Below are 15,612 nucleotides of genomic sequence, written 5' to 3'. Positions count from 1 at the left end.
AAAATTCCTCAAGTAAATACTTTCCAGAATTTTTGTATAGGCAAGGGATGTATTTTTTCCCAGCCATTGGTCTTGGAAAGAGCTCAATGCACAAATTTTTTAATTAATCTTTGGAAGACAATAGGTGATATCTAAGGCCAGGCAGCTAGTTGCAAGATATATGGAAACAAAATCTTCATAACGAGGTTTTAATAGTAGATAATGCTCTTATCCCCAACTATAACCATGGAAAGAGCTGTCAGCAACATTTTAATTATTTTCTTTTTAAATTTCAAACTTTTTTTCAATTCCACTAAAAGATGACCAAACATTTTGGTTTGGATCCTCACAGGCTGTGTAACCTAAGGTATTAGAATGATTACACACAGTCCATGGGAGAAAAGACAGTTGTAAACTCAGTGTATCCTGTACCTTTTCATGACAATCCACTGGTTTTAATTGGTGGGGAGGAATCAGATTTCTGCATTTGAGTCATGAGAAAGCAAATGAATTAGTAAGTGGGGATTTAGTACACAATATCCTGGTAAAATCTCTGAATGTATATTAAGTGACAGAATAAGGCATAACAATTTGTTCATAGAAAAGATTATTTTTTAAAAAAAGAAAAATTATCCAGTCATAAACATCTATGTGTTGCTTTCTGTCCCCCTTAGTACCTCTGAGGAAGCTTATCTGTAGCTGTAGAGGGAGGGAAGAAGGAAGAAAAGGAGGGAGGGAAGGAGGAAAAGAAGGAAGGGAGGAAGGTTCCCATGCCTGGTCCTGGTTGGAGGGTGGCATGTTCAGAGTACTCCAGTGCTGGGGTGGTCAGGGGGCTGTTAACAGTCCTCAGTCACTTGTTGCCTGGGTGACAAATATAATCCAGGAATTTCATTATTTTTTCACCTTCCTTCCTTGCTGGTTTTTGATTGGAGCCGCTATTGACTTCCGGCTTGGAAGAGGTAGTGAAGCATCACACCAAGCGTTGTAAGATGGAAATTAATCAGTAACTAATGGGTCTGAGTTCAAATGATTTCCATTCCTGTGATTGCTCTATATATGACAAGAATAATGACACATCTAAACAGACAGTTAACAAAGCTCTTCACACCTCTGACAGTCAAGAAGAATTCCTAACATGACACTTGAGTTTTCTTTTTATTTCTGCTCTCTTGTGTGATTGTGGAAAAGCAAAAGTAACTGACTTAGAAAAGAACTTCGCATGGTTGGAGAGATTTGCCTTAAGTTGCATTTGGTTTTGCTTCTAAATTACATCAGCTCAGTTGCAGTGAAAAAATACTAAATCTGCCTTCCAGGTGTTTCTTTTCACAAGGAGTATAATTATTCTTAGGACCTTTTGTGTGAGTTTCTTTTTCTCAGGGAAGATTACTTTTGGCTTTTGCAAGAATATGAGCAAGCCAAACAAATTCAGCTTAACAATAATGAAAGATTTTGAAGTTACTCCTCAGTAGTGACTTCATCTGGTTGGGCCCTTCAGCTTGAACTAACCCCATTGGATTTTGGGGAGTAATCTCTTCCAGGTAGATGAAAAGTCTGTCTTGGAAGTAAATGAAAAAGCAGAGACATTTGGAAAAAATATGTTGTGTTCTAGCAAGTACAAATAAGGTAGATGGTATCCAACCGTAGTTTGTTTTTTTTAAAGTTTATCCTATGCTGTAAGGAGTAAGGAATCCAGCAAAGGTTTTTTTCCTGAAAAACATTCCTAGTTTTGCACATTGCTTGCTTAAAAGGAAATTTTATGTTCTTACTTTGGCTCTTGGATGGAACATAGAAGTGGAATTTGAGAGGTTTGGTTTCTGTTTTTTTACTCTGTTTTCTTTGCCTAAAAAGTCACTTACTAGTTCTATCGTCTCCAGTCTCTGGTTTATTGTCCCATATTTAAAAGAGGGCTAAGCATAAAAACCTCCTCTTTGCAAACTGGTTTGAGTTGTCTGGCACACAGCTTCCACCAGTGTCACCATCAGTAGATCTTTTCAGTCATCTTGTGTAGTTCTTTACAGAGATGAAAGGAGTCTTCCTTGCTGTCTCTATCCCCTTGAATCTTGGGCTTTTGGGCCATTCAAGGGCCCTGCTTCATCTCAAGAGCTGGCGGGTGTCTTCCTCTAGACTTTTAAGTAGCCTTCTGGTAGTGCGCCCTTGACAAGCAAGGGAAGAGGTGGACTTGAACCCTGACATCATGAAGACGCTTGACCCCATGTACCAAGTTCCACCAGAGCAGTGTGCAGTGTCCCTTCTTCATCCCACCCAGCAGGTCTGCTTGTTCCTGAAAAAAAGCAGCCCTGGCTCCTGCAGGTTATTCCAGCCCTTCTCCTTTTCTTTCCACCCAAGTCTCATCCAGGTCTGTAAGCACTTTGCACTGCACTGTGTATTGTAAAGCCATCCATGAGGCAGAGAGCTCTTAGGAGTTGGTAGGGATTCATGAAGATGACAAGGCTTCTAGAGGAAGGACCTGTCTGGTTTTCATTTTCCTTGTGACTTTAGCAAATAATACCCCACTTTAGGTGTGCTTTCTATGTGTGTGTGTGTGTGTGTTCTTCCACATGTGAAACAGAGAGCCTTGCTCTGATGACAGAAGTTGGATTCAGAAATGGTATGATGGCCGTGGGTTGAAACATGGCTAGAGGCAGCAGCACAGCCTCCCCTGCCTTTTCCAGAAGATAGGAACATATACCAAAAATCTTACCATGATGCCTTGAAAGCCTGACAGTGGAGTTCTGTCAAAAATTATGATTTATGTTTGGTTTTGTTTTTTTTTAAAATGTGTGCCTAAGCAGACCAAGGCAGCTCCTAAGCTATCATTTGATATACTTTAATAGTGGAGCAGAAGGAAAGTTGTTTTTCTGCTTTTTTGAGAACCCAAACAAAACAATTCCAAATACATGCATCCTGGTAGGACTGAGACAAGGGCTGAAACTGCTCTGCTCATAACTGCAGAATAAATACTGAATTTGAGTGTAGTCTTTGCATTACAGATTGACTGCTTGTTGTTTGCTCTCTGTGTCCAGAAAGGGTAATTACAGTAGCTGTTGTTTTAACAATTTCACAACACTCTTAAATGGTTTACACTCTGATTATATGGTAGATTTTCTTTTCTTTTCTTTTCTTTTCTTTTCTTTTCTTTTCTTTTCTTTTCTTTTCTTTTCTTTTCTTTTCTTTCTTTTTGAGGGCTGTTGGCTATTTTTTTCCCATAGGGATGAGAAGATTATTAATTTCCTCTTGTAGCATAATGGAACTGATGTCATGTGGATGAAGGATTAAGTCCTTTTATTTTTAAAACAGTTGCTAGGGTGTTTAAACCCCTCCTTTTTAACCCCATTTCTTGTTTGTATAACAGCAAAAGAAAAAGAAAATAACTTTCAAAAAGAATCTACTTTTCTTCAAAGTTTCCATTTAATAATAACTGTAGCTTCTTACTTTTCCAGGATGGGGTGATGAGGAAATTGACAGATATTATTAAATCATATTAATATTGAAAGGAGAGGAGGAGGGGTAAACCAACCAAACATTCATTCTTACTGTCTGCCATCCCTCCCCCACCCCTCCCCGAAATGTGATTTAAATCATACCATAGCAATACCTTGTTAATGGCGTAATAATCTCTGGCAAGCAAACGGTGTTCCCTTCTGTCAGACAAGATACCCAAATCCACTGTTTTTCCTGACTAAGAATGCTAAATAAATAAGGCTATGCCATTAGGTCAAATATTTGAATTTTTTTTTTAATTCTTTTTTCTTTGCAGAGTATTGGAAAGGGGTCCTTGTGGTGTATAGACCCAGAATATAGACAAAATCTTATTCAGGCTTTGAAAAAGACACCCTATCACCCTTACTCGCATGTGTTCAATACACCTCCCACATCTCCTCAGGCATATCAAAGGTAAGAACTAGATGCATTTTACAACTCTATAAATGTTTTCATTCAGTGTTGCGGGTGCATGTTGGGTAAGATGTTAAATGTAATTAAGCTTTGCAGTTTGGAAATGTGCTTGCAAAGAAATCCCGGGAGCTCTGGCAGCATCCTGGCCCTGCTGAGAGAGGGCCCGGACACCTTACCTGCCCATCACCCCTCAGCCCCCAGCGAGTCCTCCGGAGGAGCTTGCAGTCCTGCTCCTGCTTGAGCCACGCAGCCTGCTGGCAAAAGGATACCTGTAATTAAAATGCGTATAAGCAAACGGAGAGCTCTTAAATATACTCCCAGCCCCTTTGCAGTAGGTGACAGCACAACGCCCTGGTTGGGAGAGGGGCTGGGTTGTATTCCCTGAGCATGCTTTGGGGCCTGTGTTGCCTGTGCAACCATCGGCTCTCCACGCATGCCCTGCTCAGCCCAGGTGGCTTCAGCAGCCTTTGTTGTGGTTACCTGCTCCCTGCCCTCCCTTCAGGTGATCCGGGAGGGCCCCAGGGTAGAGCAGTAGCCATTTCTCTGCCTTGCTTCAGTGAAGTAGGCATGGGGTGTTTTTTTAAATTGGTTTTGCATTTGTTTTTGATCTGGCCATTGCTTATGACCAATGTTAGTGAAGATCAGCTGCGTCTGCTATCCAGCAAGCAGGGGGCGAGCACCGGGTTTTGACACAACTGCTTTCTCCTCACTGCCCATGCAGAAACCGTTTTCTTCACTTTTTCCAGACGCGGCACCGTGCCACGCCTGGCGTCAGAACTGCGGGTCACGGTCCACACTGCACCGCACCCCACAAAATCAGGAACACGTCCTAAAGCAGCCGTAGCAGGGGTCAGCAGCGTCACCAGGACTAAGTGGCAGCGCTCGTGGGCTCTGGGGTTTCTTTACGGATTTTCATTTTTTCTGGAGCCATTTCACCGTTAGTGTTGAAGCGGGCGGGGCCGTGGGGCGGGTGCGGGAGAGGCCGCCGCCGCCACCATCCCTCGCCGCCCGATGAGCGTGATGGTCGCCATAGCAACGCGGGCGTCTCCCTGGCAACGCGTAGCCCCGGCAGGTGCCGTTGCGTCACGGGGCTGCGCGGCGCTGCCTGGCGGAAGGAGCGGCCGTTGGGGCTCAGCCCGGCGGTGTTGCCGTGGCAACGGGTAATCCCGCGCAGCAACGGCAGCCGCTCCGCCACCTTTTTGAAAACCGCGACCCTGTGCTGGGCTTTGTGTTCCCGGGGATCGAGAGAATCGCAGGCGCTGGTTTGGTTCGGTTTGGTTTGGTTTTTTTCACCCCTGTTTTGAAATGAGCGGTTGACTCGTGGTCAGGCGGCAGCAGCAGGAGGTGACCGGAGTTCAGAGTTGAGGGTTGCCCGAAGCCACGCAGCCGTGGTGGTATCTTGTGTTTCATGTGGAGCTCTGGAAAAAATATTTTCCCTAGGACCATCCTTAAAAATTATTTTCTCAGTTTTACATATCCCCTGCTTCCAGTGATTGCACCGCTTCTCTGCTTTCCAGGACAGATAAATAATTTGAATAATGGCATTAAAATTGTAATTTGTGTGTTTGCACAAGGCTTGTTTCCAGAGCCTCACTTTATCATTTCTGTTGCCTTTTGAAGAGTATTTTAATTACACCCGTGCAGATTTATTCAGAGGTTCTTGTATCAAGTAAAAGCGTAATGCACATCTAACACAGAAATGGAGGGTTTCTGATCCCTTCTAATCCCTGCAGGCAAAAAAATCCAGCAAATGCACACAATTGAAAAGCAGGATGATCTCCAGTTTTTTTATGCTTGAAGTGACTGTTGATTTAATGCATTGGGTTTGCCAGAACCACTGTGCAATGTGCTGACAGATGTTGCCTGCAGGAGCTTTCAGGTAGCTTTTCCAGGCTAGGTTGAAGAAGCCATGCAGCAGCACTGGTGTGAGTAGTCCTTGCAGGGAGTGTTCCTTAGTCCCATCAAGATGCTGTGGATGGGTGCTGGGTGTCCTGCCCGGGGGCAGCTTCCCTGCATCCTGTACAGCCCTGTGCCTGCTGCTCTCCCATTGACTCTGCATCCACCAAAGGATGCTGTGGAGTCACAAGCATTGGGCTAAAGGTTGTGCTATCTTATTCCAGTGGGGAGTGGTGGCCAGAACTTAGTAGCCTGTTTTCATGTGTGGGAGAGAAGAGGTGTTCTGGCATGTGCCAAACAGCATGGGAAGTGTTTTGAAAGAGTGCCTGCTTTTGTTGACTCCCGGATCTAACTGGACAACCAGCAAAGCTGTCTTCTGAGCGAGGGAGAACGAGGGTGCTACCAAAACCCCTGCAAGTGCATCCCAAAACTGAAAAGGAAACTTCCTTTCCTTGGAAAACATGGGATCTCAAGAGTTGCTGCTTGTGCTGCCAAGCACTTTCAAGTCTTCCTTGTGATGACTGCATCAAAAAACAAAGAGCTTGCATGGCTGCAGGAGCAAAAGCCGTAAAGGAGTCTGGCTTTTATATAAAGAAATTGTGGTCTCGGTGTTATTTTTAGCTGGATATCTTTCAGCAATACCACTGTCAAATAATCTTCATGTTGTCTTCTAAAATACATATTTATTAATCTACTTATGACTGGCTAAGCATCAACATGATGCTGGGCTGGGCCATCAGTGACTGTTGAATTAATTTAATTATGCATTGGCACTTAAATGGTGAAATCATATTTTGACTACATTTCTGATGTGTTCAAAAGGAGCTGAACATTCCCTGTGAATCTGGAGAAACAGTAGTCCCATATGTACGAGATTGCTTTCTCATGTGTACAAAGACTTCGAAAACTGCTAGAAAATGTAAATCCACTCTGCCGTTGGTGAATCTCCAGAGCAATACATTGTCATAGTAACAAATTCCAGGGGAAATTTTTTCTGATAGTGAAGATAATATGTCTAAATAAAATCCTTGAGTGGCAGAGGTTTTGCTGTCCATCCATCTTACATAACGAAGGCCACAACTCAGATAAACTACGTCACCTGATATTAATGAAATATGTCTGGAACCAAATAATTTGGCAATATTACTCTGACCTCTAGGAACAGAATTAATCAGCAGAATTACAAGATTTATAAGGATCAATTGGTACAATTCTTTAGGGCCAAACTGACCTATTGCTTGTCTTCATCAGATGTTTTAAAAGAATAAGGATGCACAAATGAATCACATGTTCCGTTTAGTATCTGCATAAGCAGCTTAGGGGTGAATTGAGCACAGAGTAGAGGAATGCATTGTAAAAATAACCCAAGCAAGATGATCACTGAAAGGACAAATTCTCCTTTTCTGAACAGTTAATTACATCAGATAATTTAGCTTTACAGCTTTGCTGGGGCATCTTGCATAAACATTAACAGGGAGAATGTGTACAAATGAGTTTTAGGATGTGAACCAACACTTCTGGATAGCTGAGTCAGTGTTAGACTGGTATTATTTGAAGTTAGACATAGGGCTCAAACCAGGAAGTTTGGAATACATTGAGCTCCATGTATCTAAGACCATAGTTTTGGGGCGAAAAACAATCTTGCAGAAGGAACATCAGACTACAGTTGTCTGAATTACTACTTCAAATCAGATTGAGGGTTATTATCTGTAAACTTGAAGAGGACTATAGCAACGTGAACTGTTTAATTTTAATTGGTTTTGATGTGTATTCTTAAAAAAAGAGCTCTCATACCAAACAAACAAAAAAATGTTCTTAATTCTTCTAGTTGAAGCATTTATGATGAATTTTAAGGGTGAACTAACACTCACACACAGCTTTGTAAAGCAAAAATTATTGATGTGGAAAAATTGCTGGTTTAGCCTAATGTGTTTCTTTTAAATTATTTATAATTGTGTTTGGAATAGCAACTTTGAAATTGATTTATAGACACAAACTATGTTAAGCAACCAAGTAAGTCAGTGCCCTGATACTTCATTTATATTTTTTATTTTCAGTTTTCTGACTCTTAACTGAACTGGAGGTGGACATTTTTCTTCTGGTAGGGCTTTGAGGAGATCTTGAAATACATTTCCTCTTTCGTCTGAATTATTTACATCAGACTACTAGAACTGCTTTCATTAGTAGAAGGAGAAATATAACCAGGAAATGTCATATAAAATAATGGAAATGAGTTTCACAGGTGCACGAGAAATTTTTAAAGATTTGAGTGACCTTTTAGGAGTGTTGGCTATTTCCCTTTGCAGACCCGTGGAGCATTTTTCCACTGCTTTTCACTTTTCTAATGTGTTTTGCTAATTGTAGCTTGTTAAACTCCACTGCTGCAGCATGAATCTCCTGGAGCAGTCCCTGCCGAGCGCTGTGTGCGCAGTGTCCGTACAGAGCGCTCAGGATGGGGAACTGCAAAGCTGCTACAGAGATGCAAAAGAGCCATGTGTTCTCTGGTGAGGATTGCTGCTTAGGAACTGGAACAACCCCTTAAAATATTTGTGGGTTTTGGCTTTACTGTCACAAACTTCACCCTTTTACAGTTGTTTATTGAAGCTAAACCTGCACCAAAGTCAATATGCTGTGGGTTATAATTTTGGACAGTGAATCAGCACTCTGTCTGTCCCCTCCTCTGTGCCCTCTGTAGATAAATAAAGCCTTATTCCAAAGATAGCTTGGAATTGTATCGTACATATTTCCACTTCAGTTCCTGGGAAAAAGTAAGTCTAGGGATGTGTTTTGAAAATTACGTTAGTTTGTTTGTAAATCCCTCACTACCCCTGGGTATTTTCCTGTGAAAATTGTTGTAGAGTAGGCTCGATGACAGAGCTGTAAATTGTTGACTGCAGAAACTTGAAAGCCCATGGGTGCTATGCTTTGAAGATGGTCTTCTGCAACTCCCCACCCCTCTTCTTTGCTGTCCCTAGGGTGTGGTCCCTTAGGGCAAGTGTTATGCAATGCTTGGGCCATAAAGTACAGCAAAAAGCAGGGAACACACCTTGCCTTTAGGCACTCAGCAGTTTTCAGTCCATCTCTCACCCTTCTTCCCATTAACAGCCATTGCATCAGTATTACAACTGCAACAGTTGCATGGATGTGGAAGTCTGTGTAGTGCAAGTCGGTAACAGTTCACTGAAATTTTAGTAGTTGAAAATTATGACTTGAGAGCAAGTGTTTGTGTGATGAAGAACATCACATTTGCTAATCATGCAGTGGAAGTCATCTGACTTCTGCATTTGAAAACGTAGACTCCTGAAGCTTCCGGAAACAGAAATAGCATCGTGATGTCTCATGTCTTATTGCTGTTGTATTCAGAAAAAGTTTTTTTATTTCCAGAACTCAAATTTTGAAAATTATTTTAAACTATTCTTTTTTTTTTCTTTCTTTTGAATTTTCATCACTTCTGTGTTAGCTGTTGGACTTCCTTCCTTTGGCTCCTCTAGTATGAAAGATGCAGAGGGAAGGTCTTATTATTTCTTGTTCTGTTGTAAGACTGACATGCTTATAACAGGTTTTAAGATCATATTATTAGTAGTAAACTTTCTGTGATTAAAAAAAAATAATTACAATAATTTCAGAATCTTCCAAACAGTAGGGAAGAAGGGGCTTTTCTGTAATGGTTACTCTTGTGATTTTAAGGCATTGTGAAGTTTAACTCTTCATTATTTATTTAATACTTGTTAAGACTCAAAGGTGCATTGACTATTTCCCGGAATTCCAGCCATGTCTTACACAAAAAAGGTTTATGGACCTTTCATCCTTTTACCTAACATTTGAACGTGTGTTGCAGAATAGAGAACATGTTTAAAGTATGAAGGAGCTGTTGGAGCTTATATGAAATTCCCAATCTTTGTGTTACTGGTTTGTTCTATACGCATTATCCTTCAGACTGTCAATTCTGCCCATGGGTTCAGTGGCCTTGGCGAAGGAAGAATGCCAAGCAGACTTGCTTAGCAGCCTCTCATCATGTTGTAACAGTCCCCTGGAGTCCAAGAGCTGGAGGAAATGGCTGCAAGTGGCCCAGTTTTTCCCCAGGTCATAAAAGAAGGTGGCAACTGTACCTTAGAAAAGCAGGTTTTCCAGAGGAAAGTGTCTTGGGAGATGACCATGGTCAGTAGAAATCATCAGTTCCTATTTTCCATGTACAGCATTATTGACAAGTGGAATACAAGAGGGTCCCATTTTGAAAAATCCTGACCATGTGAGGTCCAGGTGATCAAGGTGGCCCATCTGTCCTTGGGTAGAAGCCTTGACCTTTTTACCATCACAGGTAAAAAACTGAACTTGACAGTGGGCCCTCAGCATGGGCTCTGGGCCAGCTGGAAGCAGATTGTGAGTTCCTTAGCTTCAGAGGAAGGCAAACCTTCCAACCTCACAGGTCAGCTGGTCTTTGTCCTAACAAAATCCTCTCTGATTTCCTTGCATCCCAGTCATAGGGGGAAGTGATGTGTTAAACCAGGCTATTTGCAATAGTGTTTCCAGTTATTTTATACATATAATTAAAGCTGAAGTTGCATTTGGTACCTAGGTTAGGTGTTCATGTAATCCCTGCCTGTGTGTCTGACCCAGTATTTCTCAATCACCCTTCCTCCAAATGATTTTTTTAAAAAGTTCAGCTGCCCTAGACCTGTAGAGCTCTTCCGCTGTTGCATGGCAATACAAAGCCCTAAATCTTGAAGTGAAAGTCAGTTCCCTTTGAAAACTATTTCTTTAGTAAATATTTATTCTCAGATAAAAAGTTCAAACCAAGTTTCAATGGGTTAGTTTTTTGGAATCTTTGTTAGCTTATACACTTTTCCTAGGATTCATACGATATCCCAGAATACAAGTATGCATGTATACAGTATGCTGGTAGTATAGTATCTATATATCATTTTGGTGTTCTTTCTGGAGAAGATAGGTTTTTAAATTTGTTTGTTTGAAGAAAGTAGATTTCGGGATAATTTCTTTAATATTTGAATGCTTTAATTGTTATTTATTTTTCATCATAATTGCCAGGTATGACTTTACTACTGATGTCATAAAACCTATGCTCAAGTTGCCATGTGTAGGTCATGATTAGTGACAATGTTTTTTGTGGCTCTTACTACTCTTCACCACCATGATATCTGGATTTCTATCATATCCAGTGTTTAATGTGTGAGAATCTGTGCTCTGATTTTACGTTCTACCATGTAAAAGTGATATTCCTCCCATTTTGATGGAACTGGGTTTTGTCTGAGTAAAACTATTTTGAAAGAGTTGTTTCCTTTCACAGGGATTTCCATGGCTCAGAGGAATAAAAACTGAAAGGGCTTAAACAGTGTTAAAGTGTCTTACTTTGAAGTTTTGTAACAAAAAGCACAGTCTTTTTTCATACTGAAACTTTTTTTCACTTGGGTTTTGAATTTTGACTTGGAAAAATCAAGCTGCTTGATTTTGCTCATCTCAAAACCTTTTTTTTTTTTTTTCCGAGGAGGTAGGTGGTCCTTAGAAATTTCCATCCTCAATAAAGTCTTCTACAATAGGTAAGAGACTGTCTTCCCCACACATTCAGATGTTTTAAACAAAATGAAACAACAGGAGGTAAGAGCTATGGCTCTTTGCTTGTCCAGTGTGTTTTCTGCTACAGAGGCTTGACAAAATGTTCCTTCACCATTTCCTTTGTGAAACAGAAATGCTCAGGACTTGCACTTCTCTTTTTTTTTTTTTTTTTTTTTTTTTTTTTTTTTTTTTTAATTCTTTCCAGTAAAGCCGTGATGAAACTCTGAAGGCTCTATTTGATTATTTGAACTCCTTTTTTCACAGATGTTTTGACTTTGGGAATCATGTACCATGTAGCTGTTTACAGAAAACCTGTCAAGCAGTTTTGGTACATCTAAACATAATAGGCAATTCAGAAGCTGAGTTTTAAGTAGATTTCAAGAAACTGTTGTTGGCTTTCTTTCTGTTTTACGTGGCCCTGAAGGCACGGTGTATGTGTAAGGTGCTCATCAGTGGCATTTGTTCTGTTTCTAAATTACAAAACTGTTTGTAAAAGCAGCATATGCTTTTATTTTTTTTTTTCCTCATTGCTACTGATTAAAGAAAAAGGGTGTGGGAGTGTTAGTGTGTAAATTAGTGGAATTTGCTACCACATGAAAATGCTTAAGCTGAGGATTAAGCAGTAATTTCCCAAAAGGTGGAGTTTTGTTTAACTACCATGTGAGAGCTGATACAAATGCATCTGGAAAAGGATACTAGACCTCATGGGATTTTTAGTTTTAAATCAGTCTATCTTGATATGTGATATTCTGAGTCTTCATGGGTTGTAGTATCAAGAACAGGTTTGTCATAGTATGCTGCTCTTCCGGTCCATGTGAAACTTCAATCTCTGGTTTCCATTCATGGAAACCCAGGGCACAACATGCTGTTGGTTTCGTCCACTTTGGTGGTTTTGATGTCCCTGTTTTGAGTCTTAGGATATTTTTCCCACTGACTGTATGTAGTTCTAGTGTCAAATGTGCAAACCTCTGGGGGTTTTAGGGCACAGGTATATGTACATACTGTGTACTTTTATGTCAAAAGGTAGCCTGGCTGCCAGGGAAGCTGCTCTCTCTTGTGCATGGAAACAAAATGTACTGTTCTAGTGCAGGTGACCTGTTTTCATTACAAAAGAGTAAATAGAGCAACAGCAATTGGAGAATTGCGTGAGACTAGTTTGAAGTGGGTTTGTGTAAGCAGTTTGACTGGCAAACACATCAGAGAAGTTTATTTTGTTTATAGATACTTGTGGATACCAGAAGAGGAGCACTGGTAAGGTGCAGTTTGGCTCTGCTTGGGGTGATGTTGATTGGCTTGTCACAGACACCTGTGTATCTGTGTACAGAGGGGCATGGTTCCCACCTCTGTGTTTTAAGATTGTTTTTCCTCTGTGAAGGGGGAATGACTGAAGAGATTGGCCAGCTCAGACAGAGTGTGGATCAGAGCTTTATAAAAGATGTGTCCTTTCTTTTCATCCTGACTCATTTCTCTTTTGTTGGCACTCTCCTCCTGGTAATTTCCAGCCTTGCTCTGTGGGCTCATGTGTATGCTTCAGTTATGTACAGTAATTTTTCATTGCTCTGCTCTTAAAGCATCCAAGATTGCACAGCCAATGGCTCTTGCTAATACAAATGTAAATGTATCTCTTCTTGGCATGCTGCAGCATGCATGCACTTGTTAAATTTTCTTTTCATTAGCTTGTATGACATATTTTTGGTATTGGAATCAGTACTACATGGTCTTTATTTGTGGAAGTAGAGTAAGTGCAGTTTATTATTCTGCCCTTTTCAAAGGCAGTAGTCAGTGTCAAGCTGTATACAGGTGGTGGTTTTTTGCATTTGCTGCTTATGGCCCCTTGTATCTGACTGCTGCTGCCACTTGTTTTTTGAGCAGCAGTTTTTAACTTCACTGATGGATTCTCCATGTCCTCTGCATTGCTAATATAAATATTGCAGAGCTCTACACGTCTTACTGCTTTTTCATTGTGACTGTTTTTATCAGGATTCCATTATATATCCTTCTCAAAGGAAATCTGTTCAGACATTGGTTACAGGCTCAATGGAAAAAACTAAGGTTAGTCTGAACAACCAAGATGCTTAGAACAGCTCTATTTTTCACATTTGTAACTTCAGTGTTTAGAATCATGGAATCAAAGAATGGCTTTGGTTGGAAGGGACGTTATAAACCATGTACTTTAACCTCCCTGTCATGGGCAGGGACGCCTCATCTAGACAAGGTTGCCCAAGGCCTCATTCAGCCTGGCCTTTGACACTTCCAGGGAGGGGGCATCCACAATTTCTCTGGGCAGTCTATTCCAGAGTTTCACCAGCCTCATACTAAAGAACTTCTTACTAATATCCAGTCTAAAGCTATTCTCCTTCATTTTAAATCCATTTCCCCTTGTCCTAATGCTGGAGACTCATCTGGTAAGTCACTCTCCAGCCTTCCTGTAGGTTCCCTTGAGGTACTGGAAGACAGCTCTAAGGTCCCCCTTGATTCTTCTTCAGGCTGAACAATTGCAGCTCCTTCAGCCTCTCTTCATAGTAGAAGTGCTTCAGCCCCTGGATCATCTTTGTGGCCCTCCTTTGTATTCATTCCAGCAGATCTGTGTCCTTCTTATGGTGGGAACACCAGAACTAGATGCAGTACTCAAGGTGGGGTCTCACAAGTGCAGAATAAAGGGGGAGAATCACCTCTCTTGATCTGCTGGCCACATTCCTCTTAGTACATCTAGGATACAGTTGGCTTTCCAGGCCACATGAGTGCACTGCTGGCAGCTTATGTTGAGCTTCTCATCAATCAATACCTCAGTCCTTCAATTCAGTGCTACTCTCAACCCACTCAATACCCAGCTTCTAATTCTGCCTGGTGTTGGTCCAACACAGATGCAGGACCTTGCACTTGGACTTGTTGAATTCCATGTAGTTGACATTGGCCCATGTCTCAGCCCTGTTAAGGTCCATTGCATGGCATTCCTTCCCTCAAGTGATCCACCGCACCACACGGCTTGGTGTCATTGGCAAACTTACTGAGAGTGCCACATACTGCTATTGCCTGTGTCACTGACAAAGATGTTAAACAGCACTGGACCCATTAAAATGAGATAATTGTCTTAACTTTCTATGAGAAGTAATAAGAAACAAAGCTTCTGGAGTACCAGGCTTTATTTTGCAACTTACAAATATAATGTAATGTAAAATGAAGACTATGCAAGCATTTATTCCGTGATAGTTTAAGAGCCATAGTCAGATATATTGCTTATGTCATGTCAATCTTTTGGGTTTTGAGTATATTTTTTAGCTTTTGCCTTCAGATGTAGAAGTAGACTTGCTCAGATTTGGGGGAAAAGGAGGATGGAACTTTGTGCTGGAAGTGCTAGAGCTGGTCTTTTTCTATCTCCCTGGGGATATTACCATCAAAGCTCTGCTTTGAAAACAGGGGGAAAGCTGGTGAGATGGTGTACTGGTGAGCTCTGATGCTAATGGACCTGTCCTGGCTGAAGCAAAACGGGTGATGCCTAGAAGGAGATAAGAACTGATGAGTGGGTGGGGGACTGCACCCTTCTGCAGCAGCTCCCCTACACGCAGCCTGTCTGCAATGGCTCTGATGCCAGTGCCCCTGGCTTCTGTGGCACCTGACTGACAGCTGCCCCTTTGGAACAAAAGGAGCTCAGGGCTATATATGGCTGTCCATGCTGTGGCTGTTTTGTTGTCTCTTGTCCCACCGCCATCTTGCATCAGACCCTGTACGGGATCAGCGCCATCTTGAAGAAACTTGCTGGACAGCTGGGCCCCTGGTGGTGACTCTCTCTCTCTCTCTCTCTCTCTCTCTCTCTCTCTCATTCTTTCTTCCCACTTTCTTACCCTTTTTCTCCACTTTTCTGTGTCTCATATACCTTCTTCTTCTCTCTCCCTCTTTTGCCTGGCTCTATAGTTTTGCTGGTCTCATTTGTCAAATAAAAGTCTGCTTGCACCCAACCCTTCTACAGTTGGACTTTGTTTTGTGGCTCCAAAACAAAAATAAATTTTAATATTACCTCAGACTTTAACATTTGGTGTAGTCGGCAGGACGAACAAAGGGGTGCAGCTGCTGAGTGACTTGTTATAGGGGAGTGAGAAAAAGAAGGTTGCTTTCATGCTCTAAGCAAGCTAAGAATATCCCTCTGTGAATGCAGGTTCCCAGTTTTTGTGGAGATGGCTCTGCGTCTCCATTGTATTGCTGCTGTGAACAGACTTTGACAGTAGGATGGAAAACTTGCCATTTCAATAGCATGTAAGAAGGAAAAAAGTACAG

General features: G+C 41.5%; 1 protein-coding gene across 5 annotated transcripts in view; it reads left to right on the top strand.

Moving 5' to 3' along the window:
* FOXN3 (forkhead box N3) overlaps window positions 1–15,612 on the top strand; it is a 202,108-nt gene that overhangs the window by 99,428 nt on the left and 87,068 nt on the right. For all 5 annotated transcript variants that reach the window (XM_030452686.1, XM_030452689.1, XM_030452688.1 and 2 more), the window contains exon 3: window positions 3,737–3,873. In XM_030452686.1, coding sequence (XP_030308546.1) covers window positions 3,737–3,873 — 137 coding nt within the window. The remainder of the gene's footprint in view (window positions 1–3,736; window positions 3,874–15,612) is intronic.

Source organism: Calypte anna, chromosome 5A (genome assembly GCF_003957555.1).
Source record: "Calypte anna isolate BGI_N300 chromosome 5A, bCalAnn1_v1.p, whole genome shotgun sequence".
NCBI lineage: Eukaryota > Metazoa > Chordata > Aves > Apodiformes > Trochilidae > Calypte > Calypte anna.
This window is presented reverse-complemented; position numbering and strand designations above follow the sequence as displayed.